The sequence below is a fragment of the Pseudophryne corroboree genome, chromosome 8 (assembly GCF_028390025.1).
Source record: "Pseudophryne corroboree isolate aPseCor3 chromosome 8, aPseCor3.hap2, whole genome shotgun sequence".
NCBI lineage: Eukaryota > Metazoa > Chordata > Amphibia > Anura > Myobatrachidae > Pseudophryne > Pseudophryne corroboree.
In genome coordinates, this window is record NC_086451.1 from 8131234 (window position 1) to 8155230 (window position 23997).

The 23997-nt window shown below is 47.3% G+C and overlaps 1 protein-coding gene across 4 annotated transcripts in view; it reads left to right on the forward strand.

Annotated features, from left to right (window-relative positions):
- The window catches only part of EHMT1 (euchromatic histone lysine methyltransferase 1), a 134303-nt gene that overhangs the window by 80122 nt on the left and 30184 nt on the right, over window positions 1–23997 (forward strand). For all 4 annotated transcript variants that reach the window (XM_063935867.1, XM_063935868.1, XM_063935870.1 and 1 more), the window contains exons 5-10: window positions 1431–1567; window positions 1697–1879; window positions 2312–2401; window positions 5757–5853; window positions 7113–7214; window positions 18512–18657. In XM_063935867.1, coding sequence (XP_063791937.1) covers window positions 1431–1567; window positions 1697–1879; window positions 2312–2401; window positions 5757–5853; window positions 7113–7214; window positions 18512–18657 — 755 coding nt within the window. The remainder of the gene's footprint in view (window positions 1–1430; window positions 1568–1696; window positions 1880–2311; window positions 2402–5756; window positions 5854–7112; window positions 7215–18511; window positions 18658–23997) is intronic.

Sequence of the window (23997 nt, forward strand, 5' to 3'; positions counted from 1 at the left end):
GTCTCAGTCTTACTGCGGCGTGATAATGCTCTTTGCAGTAAAGTAGCCTGACTGTGGCCTGACGGTCATGCGTGACATCGTTGGGGCAGGCTGTGACCTCTTTGGAGTAGGTTGTTATCATCGCAAGTATGTCCCCTCGGTCCAGAAAGGACTGAAAATCTGATGGAGAGGTGGCAGATACAACATCCTCCTAGCATAAAACTATAGCACTTAAATTCCCGTGTGTAAGAATGATACATGTACGTAAAATACAGTGCTCACGTGTTACTGCCGGCTTGAAACGTAGGTCGCAGCTCTACTTGTCTGTGTGTCCCATGTCTATACAGGGTGATTCAAAGGTCGCAGTACACCCTTTTGTTTCAAAAACTGTGCAGGAAATGGGAAAACTGAATACTACGAGGTGGGCTATCTTTTATGGTATGTGCCGAACATGGGCGCCATCTTGAATCCAAGTCTGTTTTTTCAAATGGAAAGGGGGTTATGTAAAATGTCAAACGTCAGAATTTGCTGTAAAGTTTATTGCTGCAAACCGATTTGAAATCGCAGTTATGGTTCAAACGTTACTACACTTTTTTTGTTGCAGGTAACTGAAGATAGCTTTGACTAAAGAGGAGAGAATTGAGGTCATTTTGATGTCGAAGAATTAAGTTTCCGTGTCATAGCTGCAGATTTTAACAACCGGCACCCAGAAAGACCTCCAATTTCACATAACACTGTCAGGTGCCTAATTTCCAAATTCCGAGAAACTGGGACTGTGGCTTACAAGTCACGGAGTGGTCGTCCAAACAGTCCTACCGACGAGACAACCTCAACAATGGTTTTGGCATCCTTCGTGAAGAGCCCACAACGCAGCACGCGACGTTTGTCAGCAGAATGACCTCAATTCTCTCCTCTTTTGTCAAAGCCATCTTCAGTTACCTGCAACAAATAAAGTGTAGTAACGTTTGATCCATAGCTGCTATTTCAAATCTGTTTGCAGCAATAAACATTTCAGCAAATTCTAATGTTGTTTGAAATGTTACACGACCCCCTTTCCATTTGAAAAAACTGACTTAGATTCAAGATGGCCGATTTCAAGATGGCGCCCATGTTTGGTACATACCCTAAAAGATAGCCCACCTCATCCATACCTTACTGGAGTGTTCAGTTCTCCCATTTCCTGCACAGTTTTTGAAACAAAAGGGTGTACTGCATCTTTTGAATCACCCTGTACATTCCAAAGCCAGCCTTACCCAACTCTGGTCCTTCAGCGCCCCCTACAGTTGGCAACCCAGTGATGTCTGTCTGGTACTATGACCTGTTGGGGCTTCTTGGACCCGAGCTGAGAAAAGCTGGTGTAACCGATCGTTACGATACCCGCTAGCAGATCATTTGTCCCTTTTCTGTACCTAAATATAACATTTGTGGACCTGCTGCTTGTTGTAACCTAGCTGCTGTGGTGTCTCGAAAGAAGAAGAGGCGGATGGGGACATATAGCCTGGTGCCCAAGAAGAAGACCAAAGTGTTGAAGCAAAGAACTGTCCTGGAGATGTTCAAAAACATCACTAATTCCTCTTCCAGCCCCAAGGTGAGGACTTCTCCACTGTCCCTCATCTAGAGCCTCGCTATGCTTGCTGCCTACTCCACTTGTCCTATCTGCAGTAGGTTGTGAGGTGGTTTCAGGTGATCACGTCCATTTATGTCCTCTCCACCGCAGAGTGAGAAGGATTCCGAGACCCCTCACGTAAATGGAGAAAACATTGAGATGGACTCAGAAGAAGAGTACTCGGAGGAGCCGGATGAAGAAGATTATCACAGCGGAGAACCAAGCATTTCAGAACCTCAGGAGGAGCATAGCATTTCCAACGAGGCCACGGCAGAGGCAGACAGTATAAAGAAGGTATTATCTTTTTACCTACACACCTCAGCAAAGCGTTGGAATAGCACATGTATTGTAGAACATTAGAACAAGGGTACCACCATTTCAGTGTGATGGTTTGGTCAGGATATACTACCATACGTGGGGTGTATTTGCCTTCTAGCCAGCCGCTGTCCCTGAAGACCTGTCTGTGGAGAGACCTAGCACCCGGCCAGTCAGTTTCTTAGCAGTTCCAACAGTGACATCTGCAGGCTCAAAGTGGGCACAGCACGCAGTTACAATTTTATAGAGGCAAAATCAAGGCAGTATAACCAAGCCTAGTGCCACGGCTCGGGCGTGTGGGACTAGTTTTACCACAAGTGCTACAAGGATGGGAAGTCTCTGTATGTGTGTGTTATTCATTGGGATGAAGGGGTTTTTCTGTACTGGGTAATAATATTGTGTTTGATGCAGGTGGACGATTTGGAATCTGAAGGGGAGGAGGAAGCAGAGTCGGCGGAGTCACAGGAGGAAGAGGAGGGTGATGGAGATGAGTCTGACTTAGTTAGTATTAAGTTATTACGTTTTTCTCTACATTTACAAAACCCCACATTGTTGTCTTTATTGGAAAGTCTCTACTTTCTGGCTCCTGTCATTTGCTGGCATACCTACACCCTCCTGCAACCTTTACTAAATGCATCGCTTTATCTTTCTGGCGTCTCTGTAGTTTAGCCGTGTCTTTACAGATGTGTCCTTTTACACTGCGGCTTCAGTGGCATCCGATAGCTCCCCTCGGCGTGCGTCTTATTAACACACCTAAAACAACTTGGAATGACAAAACTACGTTTGTAACATACGCCGAGGCTGACAACGGTTGTACATCTGTGTGCGGCGGAGTCTCGGTCTGTGTATGAAGGGCTCCCATTCAGCAGCCGCGGCTTTTCCCCACACGTGTAAAACCGGTACCTGTGTGGATAAAGTCTCAGCCCAGCGTCTCTGGTACACTGTCAGCGGCTTTTTTCTGATTCTGCGCTGTATATTAGACACATTGTAAAGCAATATAGGGTACACTACAGCTCTCGGAGCGCCTCTGTCGCACTGTATGGCGCATAAACGCTATGTGTATAAGGACACAACTGTATATCACCTGGCGAAGGTATTCTGGTAACCCTCTGACCCTCTTGGTCACATCTAGGGCACAAATAAGCCCCTGTTTCAGAAGTAATTACATAGCGGAACAGAATAAAGGGAAGAAGAGAAATAAAACAATATATTAAGGGGCAAATTCAGGTTGGATAGCAAATTATGCTAATCAGAATTTGCTATCCTTTGTATAGCAAGCTGAGGGCTGTCCATCGCTGGGCAAGGCCGCCCAACGTGCTGACCGGAGCCTCCCCCAGTTGAACAAGCAGAAATTACGGAGCATTCGCAGTTTCTGCTTGTTAGCAGAAACTGTGGGAGCCTCCTTCCGGCGCAGCTTAGCTGCGGCCGCATGATTCTCGCCGCCAGTTTCCTGATCACGACCCCGTTCGTCTGCCTCCGCCCCCGTTCACGACACACCGCAACGCTCTGTCTTCTCCCTGGAGACAGAGCGCCGCTGACCCCCTTCCCTTCCGTGCGCCCCGCCACCGCCTCTGCCTAAGTGACAGGCAGAGGCGATCGCATTTTCTGCGCCCACCCCCGCAGAAGATGCGGGCGCTGCGCATATTTTCAGCAATAATTCCGGTTGCATCGCACACTGCAATCCAACCTGAATTAGCCCCTAAGTACAAATTACAGGAGTGTGCTTGTAAAACAGTGGCTTCAAATTGTTGGAGGGTGTCGTGTCTTTATCTGTTGGAGACATTGCATTGTATCTTTTAAAGCGCACCTCAGTTATTAGAGCAGTGTCTCTATATCCGGTCCTCACGCACCACGTACAGCTCGTGTTTTCAGGATTTCTGTAATCATGTACAGGTGACTTAGCAGCCGTGCTCTCACACTGCGCATGCTTCGAGTGGATATAAGTACAGGCAATGCAGGAGCACCTACGGACGACTGGTGTTCAGCTCCGCATGAGCTGTCAGGAGGGGCTGCTCGGGGACCGAATTTGGGAAACGCTGCATTAGACAGAGAGTTACCATTTTCTCAAAAACATTTCTAAAAATCGGCCTTATAATCAGCCCAGGCACCATGTTTTCTAATCTTTGGCACCCACAGAAATGCGGAACTGAATGTGGCAGGGATATATGGCTGTACCGTGAAGATCTGATTGTGCGGCGCATCTTCACTTACTGACCTTTCCCCAGAGGTCTCCTCTGGATCTTCCTGTTTACTGATGAGGAGAATAACAAGTTGTGTACCATAGTTCATTATATAGATTTAGTAATGTGAACGGCTGTGAGCCGGCTCAGGAAGTGACAGGCGTCTCTGTCTCGCTGGGCTGTGGAAGCGGAGAGAGGAAGTGGGCTGGGAATAATTATGTTATAAACCCACGGTATGTAATGGGGTGTGTTATTATTCCATAATGAATCACTGCCCCTCATAAATCCCAGCGCTGCTTCAGCTGAGTGTATGAAGCATTTCTCATCCTCCTGTTTGGCCATGCCAATCTGATTTAAAGTGGAGCTGAACTTACAGCGCTGTGCTCTGCGGCTGCGTTACGGTCTTGCGTTATGTTGGCTGTTAAGACAACAAATCCTGCCCATACCGTATGCCACTGTCCTCGTTCATGCCACCGAGGAATGTGTAATTGTATTTGTCTTGTGTTGTGACATAGACAATCCAGGCAAAGTATAACATTGTCCAATCCTGTATATTGCTGTCGGTATACACAGCACAGTACTAGTTATCTAGTCTAATGATTGCTGACCGACTGGTAGTGACTCGGAATGACGGCCGTATGGTGCTGTTATTTCTGAGAGCACAGAAAGTACACATGTAGCCAGCGGTTCCCAGACGTGGTCATCAAGGTACCCCAACAGTCCAGGTTTTAAGGATATTCATGGCTGAGCACACATGCTTAACTCAAAATGACTGAGGGACTGAGGTACTAAGGAATTCACCTGTGCTCAATCATGGATATCCTTAACACCTGGGGCCTAATTCAGACCTGATAGCTGCTGTGCGTTTTTGCACAGTGGGTGATCAGGTCTGAACTGCGCCGCGGTGCGCCGGCGCATGCCAGAGATGCGATCTGCATCTCTGCCCAGCGATCGCCTCTGCCTGATTGACAGGCAGAGATGTTCACTGGGCGGGCTGGCAGCGTTGGGCCGCCGTTTTGGGGGCGCAGTTCGCCGTGCGGTGGGGCGGGTCGAGTCAGCTGTGTGATGTCACGCGCAGCCGTGGCGACCCGGAGAGTGATGGGTAGCTCCCTGCCAGCGTGCAGGAGCTGAGCTGGTAGGGAGCTACTCTTCAGGTACAAATTCATCGCCACCATGCGATGCTTTTGGTACCTGTGCGGTGGGGGGAGGGCCTGACATGTGGGGCGGACTAGCCCTGTGCTGGGCGTACCTCAGCATGTCCGTGTGGCTGATCGTAGCCGTGCAGCCCCTGGACCGTTCGGGTGCTTTGAGAACTGCGTTTGGGAACCACTGTGTGTACCAATGATCGGCTGCTTTTACCGTGGAGTTAATTTTATTACATTCTTTAACCGTTCTGCTCTTATTAGAACTCTCTCAAATCCAGTGCAAATGAGACTAAAGCTTAATTCGGTATATTTCCTGAAGATGTGATCTGTGAGAGTAGAGAGGGACGTTTGTAGCTAATCCCCCTTGTCCCAGTGATCTGCTTTTATTGTTGTCTGTGCTTTGCCTCACGTGGGGGATTTTAGGGGTGCAGTCCCGATTTTTAATGGTTTTGTGTAGACTGTAGATGCTGATTGTATGTGCGCAGGGAGTAAAACGCACCTGAACCCGCACTGACTCACGTCTTGTTGTAGAGCTCAGAGTCCAGTTTACGGAAGAAGTCTCTGAAAAAATTTAAAGACCGCTCCGACAGCCCGTGGATGACGAAACTCAAGAGGAGGAAAGGGAAAAGTAAGTTTACGCTGATCCCACTTCCTGCTAATTAACGTTTAGCCAACGGCGTGTGGAGGTCAGAAAGCCAGATACAGGGGGTCATTAAGGGATCCCTAGGATGACTGTTCTGATCCCGAAGTACCTTGTTCTATGAAGCCGTTCTATGTAGGAGTCCTTTTAGTTATAGACCAGAAACTGGTCACACCAGGGAATTCTAGTTTGGTAAATGTTGTACTTATAGATGTATATTCCGTGTGTGAGCTTCCGCTGCTGAATAGAAGCCCCCGTTGTGTGGCGCCTTCAGTGTATTCTGCAATAATATATACTGTATTAGTGTTCATTCTAGCACCCTGCACCTTTCAAAATCCATGCAGTTCTTCTTTCCTGCCTGGGGTGTCGCTCTCTGCTCTGGTGCTTCTCAGCACACTCTGGTCTGTATTTCAGTGCTGAGATACAGACCAGAGTGTGCTGAGAAGCACCAGAGCAGAGAGCGACACCCCAGGCAGGAAAGAAGAACTGCATGGATTTTGAAAGGTGCAGGGTGCTAGAATGAACACTACTGTATTCCCCAGCCACTGGTATTAGTGACGTCTCCTCCTCCATGTCCCCTATATTACAGAATTGCAGAGGAGGGCTGTTTAGCATGGGATACACCACCTCCTAAGCCAGCTACGGCCGGGTTTATAGTGAACACGCCTCCTGATTCATTATGCATCTGTCCAACCAATGTCCACATGTACTGTATACACACACAGTGGGGGTCTCGCCCTCCTGCCTACACCAGTGCTGACATATTTACTAAATGTGGAGGGTTCCTGCAGCCAAAGAAGGACAATGGCTTTGGGGTCTATGTACTAAGCCTAGGAGAGAGAGAGAGTCCCAGCCAATCAGCTCCTAACTGCCAAATAACAGGAGCTGATTAGCTGGTACTTTATCTCCATCCAAGGCTTAGTAAATAGACCCGTTGATTCTCTCTCCAAGGCTTACTACATAGACCTCTTTATTTGTTAAGTACATGTCCGTTAGACAAGCCAAAGTTATTCTATGCATAGAATGCTCTGTTTCCATATGGAAGAACACTATAATATGTAATATTCTCTAAGGGACCGTTCTCTGGCACTAAGTGACCTGGTAACTAGTTACGGCTCTTGTTGGGGGGTGTACTTTCTGTATAGTGTGGGACTTACGGTGGTCCCTGTACTTCTGCAGCCATGCACGCTGTCTATGTAACTGTAAGAGTTTATGTTTGCACTGAAATGGACTTCTCTGCCCTGTAGCTGGTGCAGTCGAGGCACAGGAGACCAGCGCCGAGTACACAGAAGTGTCGCTGGACTCCCTGGACCTGCGCGTTAAAGAGATGCTGTCTCCTCAGTCTAAAGGTGCGTGCGTGCGTGCGTGCGGACAGGACAGGATCACTGCACAGACACAGTCTCTCGCCATGGTCTTTCCATATGACCTTTCACCTTATACATGCGTGTGGCCATGACAAAGTCCTGTATACTCCAATGCAGATTTGGGGTTCTACTCCATTAGATGCAGTTGCGGTACGAGCAGGTTTGGCTATATTGGCGCACTTACGCTACTCCCAGATTTCTGGATTTTTATTTGCAGCTTCGTAGGAAGAGTTGCAGAGCAGCGTGAGTTGCAGAGCAGCGTGAGTTGCAGAGCAGCGTTTCACACCGTTATAATGGCGGCTCGCCCCACTCTCTCATAAATCGACCCTGTGGAATTTAAATGTAAAGAACCTATAAAGCCAAGTGATCCAATATGAAATGGCATCATGTAACCTGTACACATGGATGTAAGAGCTTTCATGACAGCCGTTCTCTTCCTCCTTATTAGAGCCTTGTCACAGCGATGTATTCCCATTGGTTGTCGGCCATCTTGGGCGCGCGGAGAGGCCCTATACAGAATCCTTTCAATAGGTTTATTTAAAGAAAACCTTGCTCTGGACAAGGAGCTCAGCATGATTATTGCACCTTATGGGGAGCATCTGCTGCTTGTGTCTCTCTCGCGGTCGGACGGGGCAGAATTTAATAAGGCTTAGAATGGGTTTGCTGAATCCCCTATTGCTCCCCAGTAATCATACAAGAGCGCTGTTGGGCAGAGTTGCATATATTCAGGGCCAGCACTCTCTGTTTGCATTACCTGTCAGACCTGTACCCCGTCCCGGCTTTTCCCTCCGCCATACTCTATTGTGTATGGACCTTGCGGTGACCGCAGAGGTCACATTCTGTTCTTGTGTTCTTAATGGAATCCGCAGATAATTTGCCTGTAAAGATCTAATCATTTGGAAGCCAGACGTCTCCATCTCAGCGGGGGCACCAGGGGCTGTCATCCACTTACAATTCTCCGTTCCCAACATGCCATCTTATTTGTCGTTCTCCTACATTCATTGCTGTCCTCGCTGATGCCCCCTGGTGGCTGGCTCTCCGCCTCGAGAATAAATCAACATAATTTCCCTGTGTCACGAAGCGTCGCAGTTCGTGCAGCACATCCCATGTCAGTCGCTCCCCTCTTCCCTTAGTAGACCCCTCTTCATTTGCATTCCTCACGCCCTCCCAGGGGGCACCGTTATCAGGGCGGATTGTAATAGAGGAGATGCAGCAACATATGGCTCAGTAAAAACGTAATCTTTTCCACGGGTAAAGAGTAAGGGCCCTGGGAGATGGGAGCAGACAGTTATTTTGGGCTTCCCAAATAACCGCAGATGTCAATGGGTGACAGTAGTTCAAACATCCGTGCTTGTAAATATTCAGAACATCCAGCGGGATATTGGCTCTTGTAGGCTACCGTCTGTCTCTGCGGGATATTGGCCCTCATTCCGAGTTGTTCGCTCGCAAGCTGCTTTTAGCAGCATTGCACACGCTAAGCCGCCGCCTACTGGGAGTGAATCTTAGCTTCTTAAAATTGCGAACGAAAGATTCGCAATATTGCGAAAAGACTTCTCTGTGTAGTTTCTGAGTAGCTCGAGACTTACTCTGCCAGTGCGATCAGTTCAGTGCTTGTCGTTCCTGGTTTGACGTCACAAACACACCCAGCGTTCGCCCAGACACTCCTCCGTTTCTCCAGCCACTCCCGCGTTTTTCCCAGAAACGGTAGCGTTTTTTCCCACACGCCCATAAAACGGCCAGTTTCCGCCCAGAAACACCCACTTCCTGTCAATCACATTACGATCACCAGAACGAAGAAAAAGCCGTGAGTAAAATTCCTAGCTGCATAGCAAATTTACTTGGCGCAGTCGCAGTGCGGACATTGCGCATTAAGCGGAAAATCGCTGCGATGCGAAGATTTTTACCGAGCGAACAACTCGGAATGACCCCCATTGTACATACTCAGGTGCCCTGAATATAAGAACCTGTTTCCTTTCCTATAGTTAAATCAGTTTGTTAATGAAGATGCAAAGTGATTCGGTATAAATCGTACAAATCCTAAGCGCACATAGGATCATTCTGAAAAAGGTTTTGAGGTGCCTCTATGCGCTATTGTGGAGCAACCTGAGAAATATTTTGAAAAGGAACCACAAACAATTCCAAAAAACAGACAATATACAAAGAAATCAAAATATAGCGCTCAGGCGCTCACACTTGAACACTTCCCTTAATAATTTATATGAGATGCGTCTTGAAATTCTCTCTTTTCAATTCCTCACGGAATGTCCTCGTACATGCAAGAGAAAACAAATATACACCGAGATCCTCGTGTATTATTTCCAAATAATTTGTATAGTCACTCTCCCTTCTTATGTTGTTAGTACCACAAGGGAAGATTTATCATGTGTTGGGGAACTCCCCCTTCCAGTACACTTACACAACTATGTAATGTGAAAACATCTCAAGAAACAATATTGTGGTGTCGTCCTAGGTACATTTTCAAAAGTGTATACGTTTGGCGGGGAAAAGACACTCCCCTTCCCCACACACTTACACAGATGCAGGAATCAAAGGCATTCACAATAACAACTCCCTAAGAAGGGTGCTCCGTCACCAAGTGAAGAAAAATGCCGGGGTTGCCCCCTATGTATGGCACTCACAATCAGTATGATGTATCACAAGCATGTAGGGTGGGTCTTTCTTATTTACTCTTAGTCTCCAACCTTGCGCTTTTTCTCCCAAAATGAGAACCAGAGAGAAGGTTGGAGTAAAAGACTTTTTAATAAAACAAACAAACTTGAATAAAAACAATGGTAATCATACCCAGGAGGGTCGAAAGGGAAAGGGATGGTGTACAGAAAAAACGGGGGCCCCGTTAATCTGATCTCCTCCTGGTCTCCCACGGGTAGATTTATCCAATGTAGGTCTCTCCACCAACGCGTTTCGGCCCGTACTAGGGTCTTTATCAATACCCTCCTGGGTATGATTACCATTGTTTTTATTCAAGTTTGTTTGTTTTTATTAAAAAGTCTTTTACTCCAACCTTCTCTCTGGTTCTCATTTTGGGAGAAAAAGCGCAAGTGTAACCCACTGGTTAAATAAGAATAAAATAGGTATAAAAATGTAATACATGGATGTGTATATAATATATTTATATGAGACTACTATGTACCTGTAACATGGACAGGGAAAGGGGATATGTATATATTATATATAGGACTACTATGCATTTGTGACAAGGCCTGGGAAAATGCCTATAGGGAGAGACTCGAGGGGGGAGAACATGCTAGAAGCCCTTCTTGCAGAGGAGGGAGGCCGCGAGCTGAAAGAGAGGAGGGAGCCGACAACCGTTGGAAAGGGTTTAACGGCCCGTCCTAGAGGCACTGCGTGAGAGAGCCCGGACTGAGAGGACGCTCCGGAGGAGGTTGGGACAAGGAGAGATCCCAAACGCGACTACAAGAAGAAACTGAGCGGGGAGCACCGAGGCTGTGAACGGCGGGATTGCGGAGAAAGCAACAAATGCTGGAGAGTAAAGGCCCTCACCTGATATCCCGGCCATCGGAGCGGAGCCCGTGTGACCACTGCAGCTTACAAAGTGCGTCAGAGGTGAGAGGGGCCGGTGACAGAAAGATATAGGGCTCCGGGACAGCAGCTAAGGGAAAGACCCGGAGACGCAGCATCCCACCAGAGGAGGAGTCGGGGGGAGTGAATATTCATCAGATGAGGTGTGATTGCTACATACACCCATCAATCACACCTCACTCTCCAATAGCATTCCCTCTCATGAACTTATACAGCTCATCTTCATAGGGATGGATCACAGGCTCCCTCTAGTGGGAACTCTGTATAAGCTAAAAGTATAAATACAGAAACAATTTTCTCTATCGTCCTAGTGGATGCTGGGGTTCCTGAAAGGACCATGGGGAATTAGCGGCTCCGCAGGAGACAGGGCACAAAAAGTAAAGCTTTAGGATCAGGTGGTGTGCACTGGCTCCTCCCCCTATGACCCTCCTCCAAGCCTCAGTTAGATTTTTGTGCCCGGCCGAGAAGGGTGCAATCTAGGTGGCTCTCCTAAAGAGCTGCTTAGAAAAGTTTAGCTTAGGTTTTTTATTTTACAGTGAGTCCTGCTGGCAACAGGATCACTGCAACGAGGGACTTAGGGGAGAAGAAGTGAACTCACCTGCGTGCAGGATGGATTGGCTTCTTTGGCTACTGGACATTAGCTCCAGAGGGACGATCACAGGTACAGCCTGGATGGTCACCGGAGCCTCGCCGCCGGCCCCCTTGCAGATGCTGAAACGAGAAGAGGTCCAGAATCGGCGGCAGAAGACTCCTCAGTCTTCTTAAGGTAGCGCACAGCACTGCAGCTGTGCGCCATTTCCTCTCAGCACACTTCACACGGCAGTCACTGAGGGTGCAGGGCGCTGGGAGGGGGGCGCCCTGGGAGGCAAATGAAAACCTTTTTTGGCTAAAAATACCTCACATATAGCCTCCGGGGGCTATATGGAGATATTTAACCCCTGCCAGAATCCATTAAAGAGCGGGAGACGAGCCCGTCGAAAAAGGGGCGGGGCCTATCTCCTCAGCACACAGCGCCATTTTCCCTCACAGAAAGGCTGGAGGGAAGGCTCCCAGGCTCTCCCCTGCACTGCACTACAGAAACAGGGTTAAAACAGAGAGGGGGGGCACTAATTTGGCGTTAGAAATATATAAAAGATGCTATAAGGGAAAACACTTATATAAGGTTATCCCTATATAATTATAGCGTTTTTGGTGTGTGCTGGCAAACTCTCCCTCTGTCTCTCCAAAGGGCTAGTGGGTCCTGTCCTCTATCAGAGCATTCCCTGTGTGTGTGCTGTGTGTCGGTACGTGTGTGTCGACATGTATGAGGACGATGTTGGTAAGGAGGCGGAGCAATTGCCTGTAATGGTGATGTCACTCTCTAGGGAGTCGACACCGGAATGGATGGCTTATTTAGGGAATTACGTGATAATGTCAACACGCTGCAAGGTCGGTTGACGACATGAGACGGCCGACAAACAATTAGTACCGGTCCAGACGTCTCAGAAACACCGTCAGGGGTTTTAAAACGCCCGTTTACTTTAGTCGGTCGACACAGACACGGACACGGACACTGAATCCAGTGTCGACGGTGAATAAACAAACGTATTCCTTATTAGGGCCACACGTTAAGGGCAATGAAGGAGGTGTTACATATTTCTGATACTACAAGTACCACAAAAGAGGGTATTATGTGGGATGTGAAAAAACTACCGTAGTTTTTCCTGAATCAGATAAATTAAATGAAGTGTGTGATGATGCGTGGGTTCCCCCCGATAGAAAATTATGGGCGGTATACCCTTTCCCGCCAGAAGTTAGGGCGCGTTGGGAAACACCCCTTAGGGTGGATAAGGCGCTCACACGCTTATCAAAACAAGTGGCGGTACCGTCTATAGATAGGGCCGTCCTCAAGGAGCCAGCTGACAGGAGGCTGGAAAATATCATAAAAAGTATATACACACATACTGGTGTTATACTGCGACCAGCGATCGCCTCAGCCTGGATGTGCAGAGCTGGGGTGGCTTGGTCGGATTCCCTGACTAAAAATATTGATACCCTTGACAGGGACAGTATTTTATTGACTATAGAGCATTTAAAGGATGCATTTTCTATATATGCGAGATGCACAGAGGGATATTTGCACTCTGGCATCAAGAGTAAGTGCGATGTCCATATCTGCCAGAAGATGTTTATGGACACGACAGTGGTCAGGTGATGCAGATTCCAAACGGCACAAAGGTGTATTGCCGTATAAAGGAAGAGGAGTTATTTGGGGTCGGTCCATCGGACCTGGTGGCCACGGCAACTGCTGGAAAATCCACCGTTTTTACCCTAAGTCACATCTCTGCAGAAAAAGACACCGTCTTTTCAGCCTCAGTCCTTTCGTCCCTATAAGAGTCATATCTGCCCAGGGATAGAGGAAAGGGAAGAAGACTGCAGCAGGCAGCCCATTCCCAGGAACAGAAGCGTTCCACCGCTTCTGCCAAGCTCTCAGCATGACGCTGGGACCGTACAGGACCCCTGGATCCTACATGTAGTATCCCAGGGGTACAGATTGGAATGTCGAGACGTTTCCCCTTCGCAGGCTCCTGAAGTCTGGTTTACCAAGGTCTCCCTCCGACAAGGAGGCAGTATGGGAAACAATTCACAAGCTGTATTCCCAGCAGGTGATAATCAAATTACCCCTCCTACAACAAGAAAAGGGGTATTATTCCACATTATATTGTGGTACTGAAGCCAGAAGGCTAGGTGAGACCTATTCTAAATCTAAAAAAATTTGAACACTTACAAAGGTTCAAATCAAGATGGAGTCACTCAGAGCAGTGATAACGAACCAGGAAGAAGGGGACTATATAGTGTCCCGAGACATCAGGGATGCTTACCTCCATGTCCAAAATTTGCCCTTCTCACTAAGGGTACCTCAGGTTCGTGGTACAGAACTGTCACTATCAGTTTCAGACGCTGCCGTTTGGATTGTCCACGGCACCCCGGGTCTTTACCAAGGTAATGGCCGAAATGATGATTCTTCTTCGAAGAAAAGGCGTCTTAATTATCCCTTACTTGGACGATCTCCTGATAAGGGCAAAGTCCAGGGAACAGTTGGAGGTCGGAGTAGCACTATCTCGGATACTGCTACAACAGCACGGGTGGATTCTAAATACTCCAAAATCGCAGCTGATCCCGACGACAAGTCTGCTGTGCCTAGGGATGATTCTGGACACAGTCCAGAAAAAGGTGTTTCTCCCGGAAGAGAAAGCCAGGGAGTTATCCGAGCTAGTCAGGAACCTCCTAAAATCAGTGCATCATTGCACAAGGGTCCTGGTAAAGATGGTGACTTCCTACGAAGCAATTCCATTCGGCAGATTTCACGCAAGAATTTTTCAGTGGGATCTGCTGGACAAATGGTCCGGATCGCATCTTCAGATGCATCAGCGGATAACCCTATATCCAAGGACAAGGGTGTCTCTCCTGTGGTGGTTACAGAGTGCTCATCTTCTAGAGGGCCGCAGATTCGGCGTTCAGGATTGGATGCTGGTGACCACGGAGGCCAGCCCGAGAGGCTGGGGAGCAGTCACACAAGGAAAAAAAAAAAAAAAAAAAAAAAAAAATTCCAGGGAGTGTGATCAAGTCTGGAGACTTTTCTCCACATAAATATACTGGAGCTAAGGGTAAATTTATAATACTCTAAGCTTAGCAAGACCTCTGCTTCAAGGTCAGCCGGTATTGATCCAGTGGGAAAAAACATCACGGCAGTCGCCCACGTAAATAGACAGGGCGACACAAGAAGCAGGAGGGCAATGGCAAAAACTGCAAGGACTTTTCGCTGGGCGGAAAATCATGTGATAGCACTGTCAGCAGTGTTTCATTCCGGGAATGGAAACTGGGAAGCAGACTTCCTCAGCAGGCACGACCTCCACCCGGCAGAGTGGAAACTTCATCGGGAAGTTTTCCACATGATTGTAAACCGTTGGGAAATACCAAAGGTGGACATGATGGCGTCCCGTCTGAACAAAAAACGGGACAGGTATTGCGCCAGGTTAAGAGACCCTCAGGCAATAGCTGTGGACGTTCTGGTAACACCATGGATGTACCAGTCGGTGTATGTGTTCCATCCTCTGCTTCTCATACCTAAGGTACTGAGACTTATAAGACGTAGAGGAGTAAGAACTATACTCATGGCTCCGGATTGGCCAAGAAGGACTTGGTACCCGGAACTTCAAGAGATGCTCACAGAGGACTTATGGCCTCTGCCGCTAAGAAGGGACTTGTTTCAGCAAGTACCATGTCTGTTCCAAGACTTACCGCAGCTGCGTTTGACGGCATGGCGGTGGAACGCCGGATCCTAAGGGAAAAAGGCATTCCGGAAGAGGTCATTCCTACCCTGGTCAAAGCCAGAAAGGAGGTGACCGCACAACATTATCACCACATGTGGCAAAAATATGTTGCGTGGTGTGAGGCCAGAAAGGCCCCACGAAGAAATTTCAACTCGGTCGATTCCTGCATTTCCTGCAAACAGGAGTGTCTATGGGCCTCAAATTGGGGTCCATTAAGGTTCAAATTTCGGCCCTGTCGATTTTCTTCCAGAAAGAAGTGGCTTCAGTTCCTGAAGTCCAGAAGTTTGTCAAGGGAGTATTGCATATACAACCCCCTTTTGTGCCTCCAGTGGCACTGTGGGATCTCAACGTAGTTCTGGGATTCCTCAAATCACATTGGTTTAAAACCAGTCAAATCTGTGGATTTGAAGCATCTCACATGAAAAGTGACCATGCTCTTGGCCCTGGCCTGGACCAGGCGAGTGTCAAATTGGTGGTTTTTTTCTCAAAAAAGCCCATATCTGGTTGTCCATTTGGACAGGGCAGAGCTGCGGACTCGTCCCCAGTTCTCTCCCTAAGGTGGTGTCAGTGTTTCACCTGAACCAGCTTATTTTGGTGCCTTGCGCCTACTAGGGACTTGGAGGACTCCAGGTTGCTAGATGTTGTCAGGGCCCTGTAAATATAGGTTCCAGGACGGCTGGAGTCAGGAAAACTGACTTGCTGTTATCCTGTATGCACCCAACAAACTGGGTGCTCTTGCTTCTAAGCAGACTATTGCTAGTTGGATGTGTAATACAATTCAGCTTGCACATTCTGTGGCAGGCCTGCCACAGCCAAAATATGTAAATGCCCATTCCACAAGGAAGGTGGGCTTATCTTGGGCGGCTGCCCGAGGGGTCTCGGCTTTACAACTTTGCCGAGCGGCTATTTAGTCAGGGGCAAACACGTTGGTAAAATCCTACAAATTTGATACCCTGGCTAAGGAGGACCTGGAGTTCTCTCATTCGGTGCTGCAGAGTCATCCGCACTCTCCCGCCCGTTTGGGAGCTTTGGTATTATCCCCATGGTCCTTTCAGGAACCCCAGCATCCACTAGGACGATAGAGAAAATAAGAATTTACTTACCGATAATTCTATTTCTCGGAGTCCGTAGTGGATGCTGGGCGCCCATCCCAAGTGCGGATTATCTGCAATACTTGTACATAGTTACAAAAATCGGGTTATTATTGTTGTGAGCCATCTTTTCAGAGGCTCCGCTGTTATCATACTGTTAACTGGGTTCAGATCACAGGTTGTACAGTGTGATTGGTGTGGCTGGTATGAGTCTTACCCGGGATTCAAAATCCTTCCTTATTGTGTACGCTCGTCCGGGCACAGTATCCTAACTGAGGCTTGGAGGAGGGTCATAGGGGGAGGAGCCAGTGCACACCACCTGATCCTAAAGCTTTACTTTTTGTGCCCCGTCTCCTGCGGAGCCGCTAATTCCCCATGGTCCTTTCAGGAACCCCAGCATCCACTACGGACTCCGAGAAATAGAATTATCGGTAAGTAAATTCTTATTATAAGAGGCTTAATAGACTATAGCATATTCTCTATAGTTAAGACACAGGAGAAACTAAGTATAGAGTCGAGTCTGTACTGAATTAGATAAGAGTAAGCCTACTAAATCTATGGAACTAGTACAGTATCTTTAATTCAGAAATAACTAAGGAGGACCAAGAGAGGGGATAACTTTAAAATCCTGTGTTATCATTAACAAGAAGAACGACAGACTGCAATACCACAAAATTGAGCCCCACTATCACTCGGGAGTATTACTTAAGTATGCACCGTTTAATCTTTCATTTAAGATAACCCGAATTAGGATGAATAGCGGTAAATTGTGACTGTTATATTCGTTGCTACTATACTAAACACACCTGTGACTTATTAACGTAGTGAAACGGAGGGACTACAGTAATACTGATTGATACATACCCACCGAGGATTGGGTTATAAGGAAGAAAAAGGGAATACACGACTGCTAAAGAGATTTACCGAAAGGTTTGTGATTCAACTTCATTTCACAACAATAGACACTCTCGTTAAAATTAAGGGCCCCAACGAGCTTATCATTGACTTCAGAGTACCCGGGTCACTCTTAGGTTTTAAATATCTTTATTATAATATGTAATTTATGCATTATATATGTTGGTAGAAAATAAATCCAGTATTATTCTATATAATATTCATAGCCATTGTGAATGCTACAAGTTATATTGAATAAAGTTATAATATTAAAATTTACATACTTACCACTTATCCTGATCTTGGTAGTTAAGGAAAGGAGACTTGACGACTAGAAGAGAAAACAGGTAAGAGTATAAATTGTATATAATTGATATTCATTGGGCTTACCCAAGCAAGCCTATATACATTGTGATAAAGCTTGGGTGGAGGCACAATTATTGTAATCCATTCATATTAATACTCCAAACTAGGGTTACACAAGGTTGGAGACTAAGAGTGAATAAGAAAGACCCACCCTACATGCTTGTGATACATCATACTGATTGTGAGTGCCATACATAGGGGGCAACCCCGGCATTTTTCTTCACTTGGTGACGGAGCACCCTTCTTAGGGAGTTGTTATTGTGAATGCCTTTGATTCCTGCATCTGTGTAAGTGTGTGGGGAAGGGGAGTGTCTTTTCCCCGCCAAACGTATACACTTTTGAAAATTTACCTAGGATGACACCACAATATTGTTTCTTGAGATGTTTTCACATTACATAGTTGTGTAAGTGTACTGGAAGGGGGAGTTCCCCAACACATGATAAATCTTCCCTTGTGGTACTAACAACATAAGAAGGGAGAGTGACTATACAAATTATTTGGAAATAATACACGAGGATCTCGGTGTATATTTGTTTTCTCTTGCATGTACGAGGACATTCCGTGAGGAATTGAAAAGAGAGAATTTCAAGACGCATCTCATATAAATTATTAAGGGAAGTGTTCAAGTGTGAGCGCCTGAGCGCTATATTTTGATTTCTTTGTATATTGCACATAGGATCACTCCCATGCCAAGACTGGAGACAAAAGGGGCGTCCTGCCCCTGTCCTGGGTGCACCAAACATGCTTATGAGTGGTAGAGAGTTTCCCAGCGGTGTCTTTGTAGGACCCATTCCTGGGAGAGCTTACTAGCAGCCCGGAGGCCCTACGCTCAATGAAAGACAACACCTGATTGGCTGGCCAAAGGAATTTTCTTTGACATTATGCCTGTAGTTTGTAACTATAGTATGTGAGGTTGGGGGCAGCATGGCGTTAATTTGTGATGCCCGTTTTCACCGAAAATCCAGTAATGAGTGCTGTAATGTGCGGCACCATCTAGAACCAGCTTGTCCGTGAGAACAGTAAAATGTGCAGAGTAACATTCAATTACATCCTTAGGTTTTTCTAATGGGCCCGAGAATATGGAAATAGACGGTCTTCAAGGAATCCCTCTCTGTAGCTGTCGGATGGAAACCCCAAAGGAGGATGACGTGACTGCAAAAGCTGAAGATCGCTGCATGGCCGTGGAGAGCTCGGACCAGGAGGTGAGGACTGGTGGTGGTGGTGGCCGTTTTATCAATGTCTATTGTCTTGCCTTTTGTGTTCTTGCACTTTCCTGTATGTACACCATCAGCAGACCTCACCCACTGGTCACATCAGGTCCCCTCTAATGCACGTTACAGGGAGCGTGGGCGGATTCTGAGGGTTATTTGCGTTATCGGTGCGTCACTGACGCCCGTTGTCATAAAATGAATACTGGTCAGCGTTGGTAATTCGGCGCGTCCTATGGAAACACAGCTGTTTTATGGTCTCCTTATTCTCACACAATGGGGGGAATTCAGTGCAGCGCAGCAGACACTGGTCACAGAGGGAAAACTTGCGATCTTAGCCCTACCACATACGGTAGTGTGTGCGCAGCTGAGCGTAGTTGGGATGCCCAACGGCACATCGCGCCTGGTTGAATTCCCCCCCCTATGATCCCTTGTACTTTGGTAAACAGCACCATCCAGGTACAGAATCTTAGTGCATCCCTGTAAAAGTTTTAAATGGGAGAATAAGAAAAAAATAAAAAAAATAAAATATATAAATATATATATATATATATATATATATATATATATATTATATATTATTAGTTTCTCTATCGTCCTAAGTGGATGCTGGGGTTCCTGAAAGGACCATGGGGAATAGCGGCTCCGCAGGAGACAGGGCACAAAAAAGTAAAGCTTTTACCAGATCAGGTGGTGTGCACTGGCTCCTCCCCCTATGACCCTCCTCCAGACTCCAGTTAGATTTTGTGCCCGAACGAGAAGGGTGCAATCTAGGTGGCTCTCCTAAAGAGCTGCTTAGAGAAAGTTTAGCTTAGGTTTTTTACTTTACAGTGAGTCCTGCTGGCAACAGGATCACTGCAACGAGGGACTTAGGGGAGAAGTAGTGAACTCACCTGCGTGCAGAGTGGATTTGCTGCTTGGCTACTGGACACTAGCTCCAGAGGGACGATCACAGGTACAGCCTGGATGGTCACCGGAGCCGCGCCGCCGGCCCCCTTGCAGACGCTGAAGAGAGAAGAGGTCCAAAATCGGCGGCTGAAGACTCCTGAGTCTTCATAAAGGTAGCGCACAGCACTGCAGCTGTGCGCCATTTTCCTCTCAGCACACTTCACACAACAGTCACTGAGGGTGCAGAGCGCTGGGGGGGGCGCTCTGAGAGGCAAATAAAAACCTTATTAGAGGCAAAAAATACCTCACATATAGCCCACAGAGGCTATATGGAGATATTTAACCCCTGCCTAACTTCAAAAATAGCGGGAGACGAGCCCGCCGAAAAAGGGGCGGGGCCTATCTCCTCAGCACACAGCGCCATTTTCTCTCACAGAAAAGCTGGAGAGAAGGCTCCCAGGCTCTCCCCTGCACTGCACTACAGAAACAGGGTTAAAACAGAGAGGGGGGGCACTGATTTTGGCGATATTGTATATATATAAAAGATGCTATAAGGGAGAAACACTTATATAAGGTTGTCCCTATATAATTATAGCGTTTTTGGTGTGTGCTGGCAGACTCTCCCTCTGTCTCCCCAAAGGGCTAGTGGGTCCTGTCCTCTGTCAGAGCATTCCCGGTGTGTGTGCTGTGTGTCGGTACGTGTGTGTCGACATGTATGAGGACGATGTTGGTGAGGAGGCGGAGAAATTGCCTGTAATGGTGATGTCACTCTCTAGGGAGTCGACACCGGAATGGATGGCTTATTTAGAGAATTACGTGAGAATGTCAACACGCTGCAAGGTCGGTTGACGACATGAGACGGCCGACAATCTATTAGGACCGGTCCAGGCGTCTCAGAAACACCGTCAGGGGTTTTAAAAACGCCCATTTACCTCAGTCGGTCGACACAGACACAGACACGGACACTGAATACAGTGTCGACGGTGAATAAACAAACGTATTTCTCATTAGGGCCACACGTTAAGGGCAATGAAGGAGGTGTTACGTGTTTCTGATACTACAAGTACCACAAGAAAGGGTATTATGTGGGAGTGAAAAAACTACCTGTAGTTTTTCCTGAATCAGATAAAATAAAATGAAGTGTGTGAGGATGCGTAGGGTTACCCCGATAGCAAATATTGGCGTTATACCCTTTCCCGCCAGAAATTAGGGTACGTTGGGAAACACCCCTTAGGGTGATAAGGCGCTCACACGCTTATCAAGTGGCGTTACCGTCTCCAGATACGGCCGCCCTCAAGGAGCCAGCTGATAGGAAGCTGGAAAAATATCCTAAAAAGTATATACACACATACGGTGGTTATACTGCGACCAGCGATCGCCATCAGCCTGGAGATGCAGTGCTGGGTTGGCTTGGTCGGATTCCCTGACTGAAAATATTTTATTCATGTAGAGCATTTAATAGGATGCATTCTATATATATGTATGTGAGATGCACAGAGGGATATTTGCTCTCTGGCATCAAGATAAGTGCGTTGTCCATATCTCCCAGAAGATGTCAGGGACACGACAGTGGTCAGGTGATACAGATCCCATACGGCAGATGGAAGTATTGCTGTATAAAGGGAAGGAGTTATTTGGGGGTCGGTCCATCGGACCTGGGGACCACAGCAACAGCTGGGAAATCCAACCTTTTTTACCCCAAGTTACATCTCAGCTAAAAAAGACACCGTCTTTTCAGCCTCAATCTTTCCTTTCCCATGAGGGCATGCAGGCAAAAGGCCAGTCATATCTGCCCAGACATAGAGGTAAGGGAAGTAGACTGCAGCAGGCAGCCCTTTCCCAGGAAAAGAAGCCCTCCACCGCGTCTGCCAAGTCCTCAGCATGACGCTGGGGCCGTGCAAGCGGACTCAAGGTGGGGGGGTAGTCTCAAGAGTCTCAGGGCGCAGTGGGATCACTCGCAAGTTGACCCCTAGATCGTACGAGTATTATCCCAGGGGTAAAGATTGGAGAGTCGAGACATCTTCTCCTCGCAGGTTCCTGAAGTCTGCTTTACCAACGGCTCCCTCCGACAGGGAGGCAGCATTGGAAACAATTCACAAGCTGTATATCCAGCAGGTGATAATCAAAGTACCCCTCCTACGACAAGGAAAAGGGTATTATTTTTCCACACTATATGGTGGTACTGAAGCCAGACGGCTTGGTGACACATAGTCTAAATCTAAAATGTTTTGAACACTTACATAAAAGGTTCAAATCGAGATAAAGTCACTCAGAGCAGTGATAGCGAACCGGAAAAAAGGGGACTATATGGTGTCCCTGGACATCAAGGATTACCTCCATGTCCAAATTTTGTCCTTCTCATCAAGGGTACCTCTGGTTCGTGGTACAGAACTGTCAATATCAGTTTCAGACGATGCCGTTTGAATTATCCACGGCACCCCGGGCCTTTTTACCAAGGTAATGGCCGAAAAGATGTTTCTTCAAAGAAAAAAGGCATCTAAATTATCCCTTACTTGCACGACCTAAAAAGGGCAAGTTCCAGAGAACAGTTGGAGGTCGGAAGAGCACTATCTAAAGTAGTTCTTCGACGGCACGACTGGATTCTAAATATTCCAAGAATCGCAGCTGTTTTCCGACGATACGTCTGCTGTTCCTAGGGATGATTCTGGACACGGTTCAGAAAAAGGTTTTTCTTCCCGAGGAAAAAGCCAAGGAGTTATCCGACCTGTCAGGAACCTCCTAAAACCAGGAAAGGTGTCTGTACATCAATGCACAAGAGTCCTGGGAAAAATGGTGGCTTTTTACGAAGCAATTCCATTCGACAGATTCCATGCAAGAATTTTCCAAAGGGATCTGTTGGACAAATGGTCAGGGTCGCATCCTCAGATGCACCTGCGAATAACCCTGTCGCCAAGGACAAGGGTATATCTTCTGTGGTGGTTGCAAAAGGCTCATCTATTGGAGGGCCGCAGATTCGGCATGCAGGATTTGATCCTGGTGACCACGGACGCCAGCCTGAGAGGCTGGGGAGCAGTCACACAAGGAAGAAACTTCCAGGGGGTATGGACGAACCTGGAAAAGTCTCTTCACATAAACATTCTGGTACTAAGAGCAATCTAAAATGCTCTAAGCCAGGCGGAACCACTCCTGCAAGGAAAACCGGTGTTGATTCAGTCGGACAACATCACGGCGGTCGCCCATGTAAACAGACAGGGCGGCACAAGAAGCAGGAGTGCAATGGCAGAAGCTGCCAAGATTCTTCGCTGGGCGGAGAATCACGTAATAGCACTGTCAGCAGTGTTCTTCCCGGGCGTGGACAACTGGGAAGCAGACTTCCTCAGCAGACACGATATTCACCCGGGAGAGTGGGGTCTTCATCCAGAAGTCTTCCACATGCTAATAAACTGTTGGGAAAGACCAATGGTAGACATGATGGCGTCTCGCCTCAACAAGAAACTGGACAAGTATTGCGCCAGGTCAAGAGATCCACAGGCAATAGCTGTGGACGCATTGGTAACACCTTGGGTGTACAAATCAGTATAGGTGTTTCCTCCTCTGCCTCTCATACCAAAGGTATTGAAGATTATACGGTGAAGAGGAGTAAGAACAATACTAGTGGCTCCGGATTGGCCAAGAAGGACTTGGTACCCGGAACTTCAAGAGTTGGTCACGGACGACCCGTGCCCTCTACTTCTGAGAAGGGACCTGCTACAACAGGGTCCCTGTCTCTTTCAAGACTTACCGCGGCTGCGTTTGACGGCATGGCGGTTGAACGCCAGATCCTAAAAGGGAAAGGCATTCCAGAAGAAGTCATTCCTACCTTGATTAAGGCAAGGAAGGAAGTCACCGCGAAACATTATCACCGCATTTGGCGAAAATATGTCGCGTGGTGCGAGGATCGGAGTGTTCCGACGGAGGAATTTCAACTGGGTCGTTTCCTACATTTCCTACAATCAGGATTGTCTATGGGTCTCAAATTGAGATCTATTAAGGTTCAAATTTCGGCCCTGTCAATATTCTTCCAAAAAGAATTGGCCTCAGTTCCTGAGGTACAGACTTTTGTTAAAGGAGTACTGCATATACAGCCTCCTGTGTTGCCTCCGGTGGCACCGTGGGATCTAAATGTAGTTTTAGATTTCCTCAAATCCCATTGGTTTGAACCATTGAAAAAGGTGGATTTTAAATATCTCACATGGAAAGTGACTATGTTACTGGCCCTGGCTTCCGCCAGGAGAGTATCTGAATTGGCGGCTTTATCTTATAAAAGCCCTTATCTAATCTTCCATTCGGATAGGGCAGAACTGAGGACTCGTCCGCATTTTCTCCCTAAGGTGGTATCAGCGTTTCACCTGAACCAACCTATTGTGGTGCCTGCGGCCACTGGCGACTTGGAGGACTCCAAGTTGTTGGACGTTGTCAGAGCCTTAAAAATATACATTTCAAGGA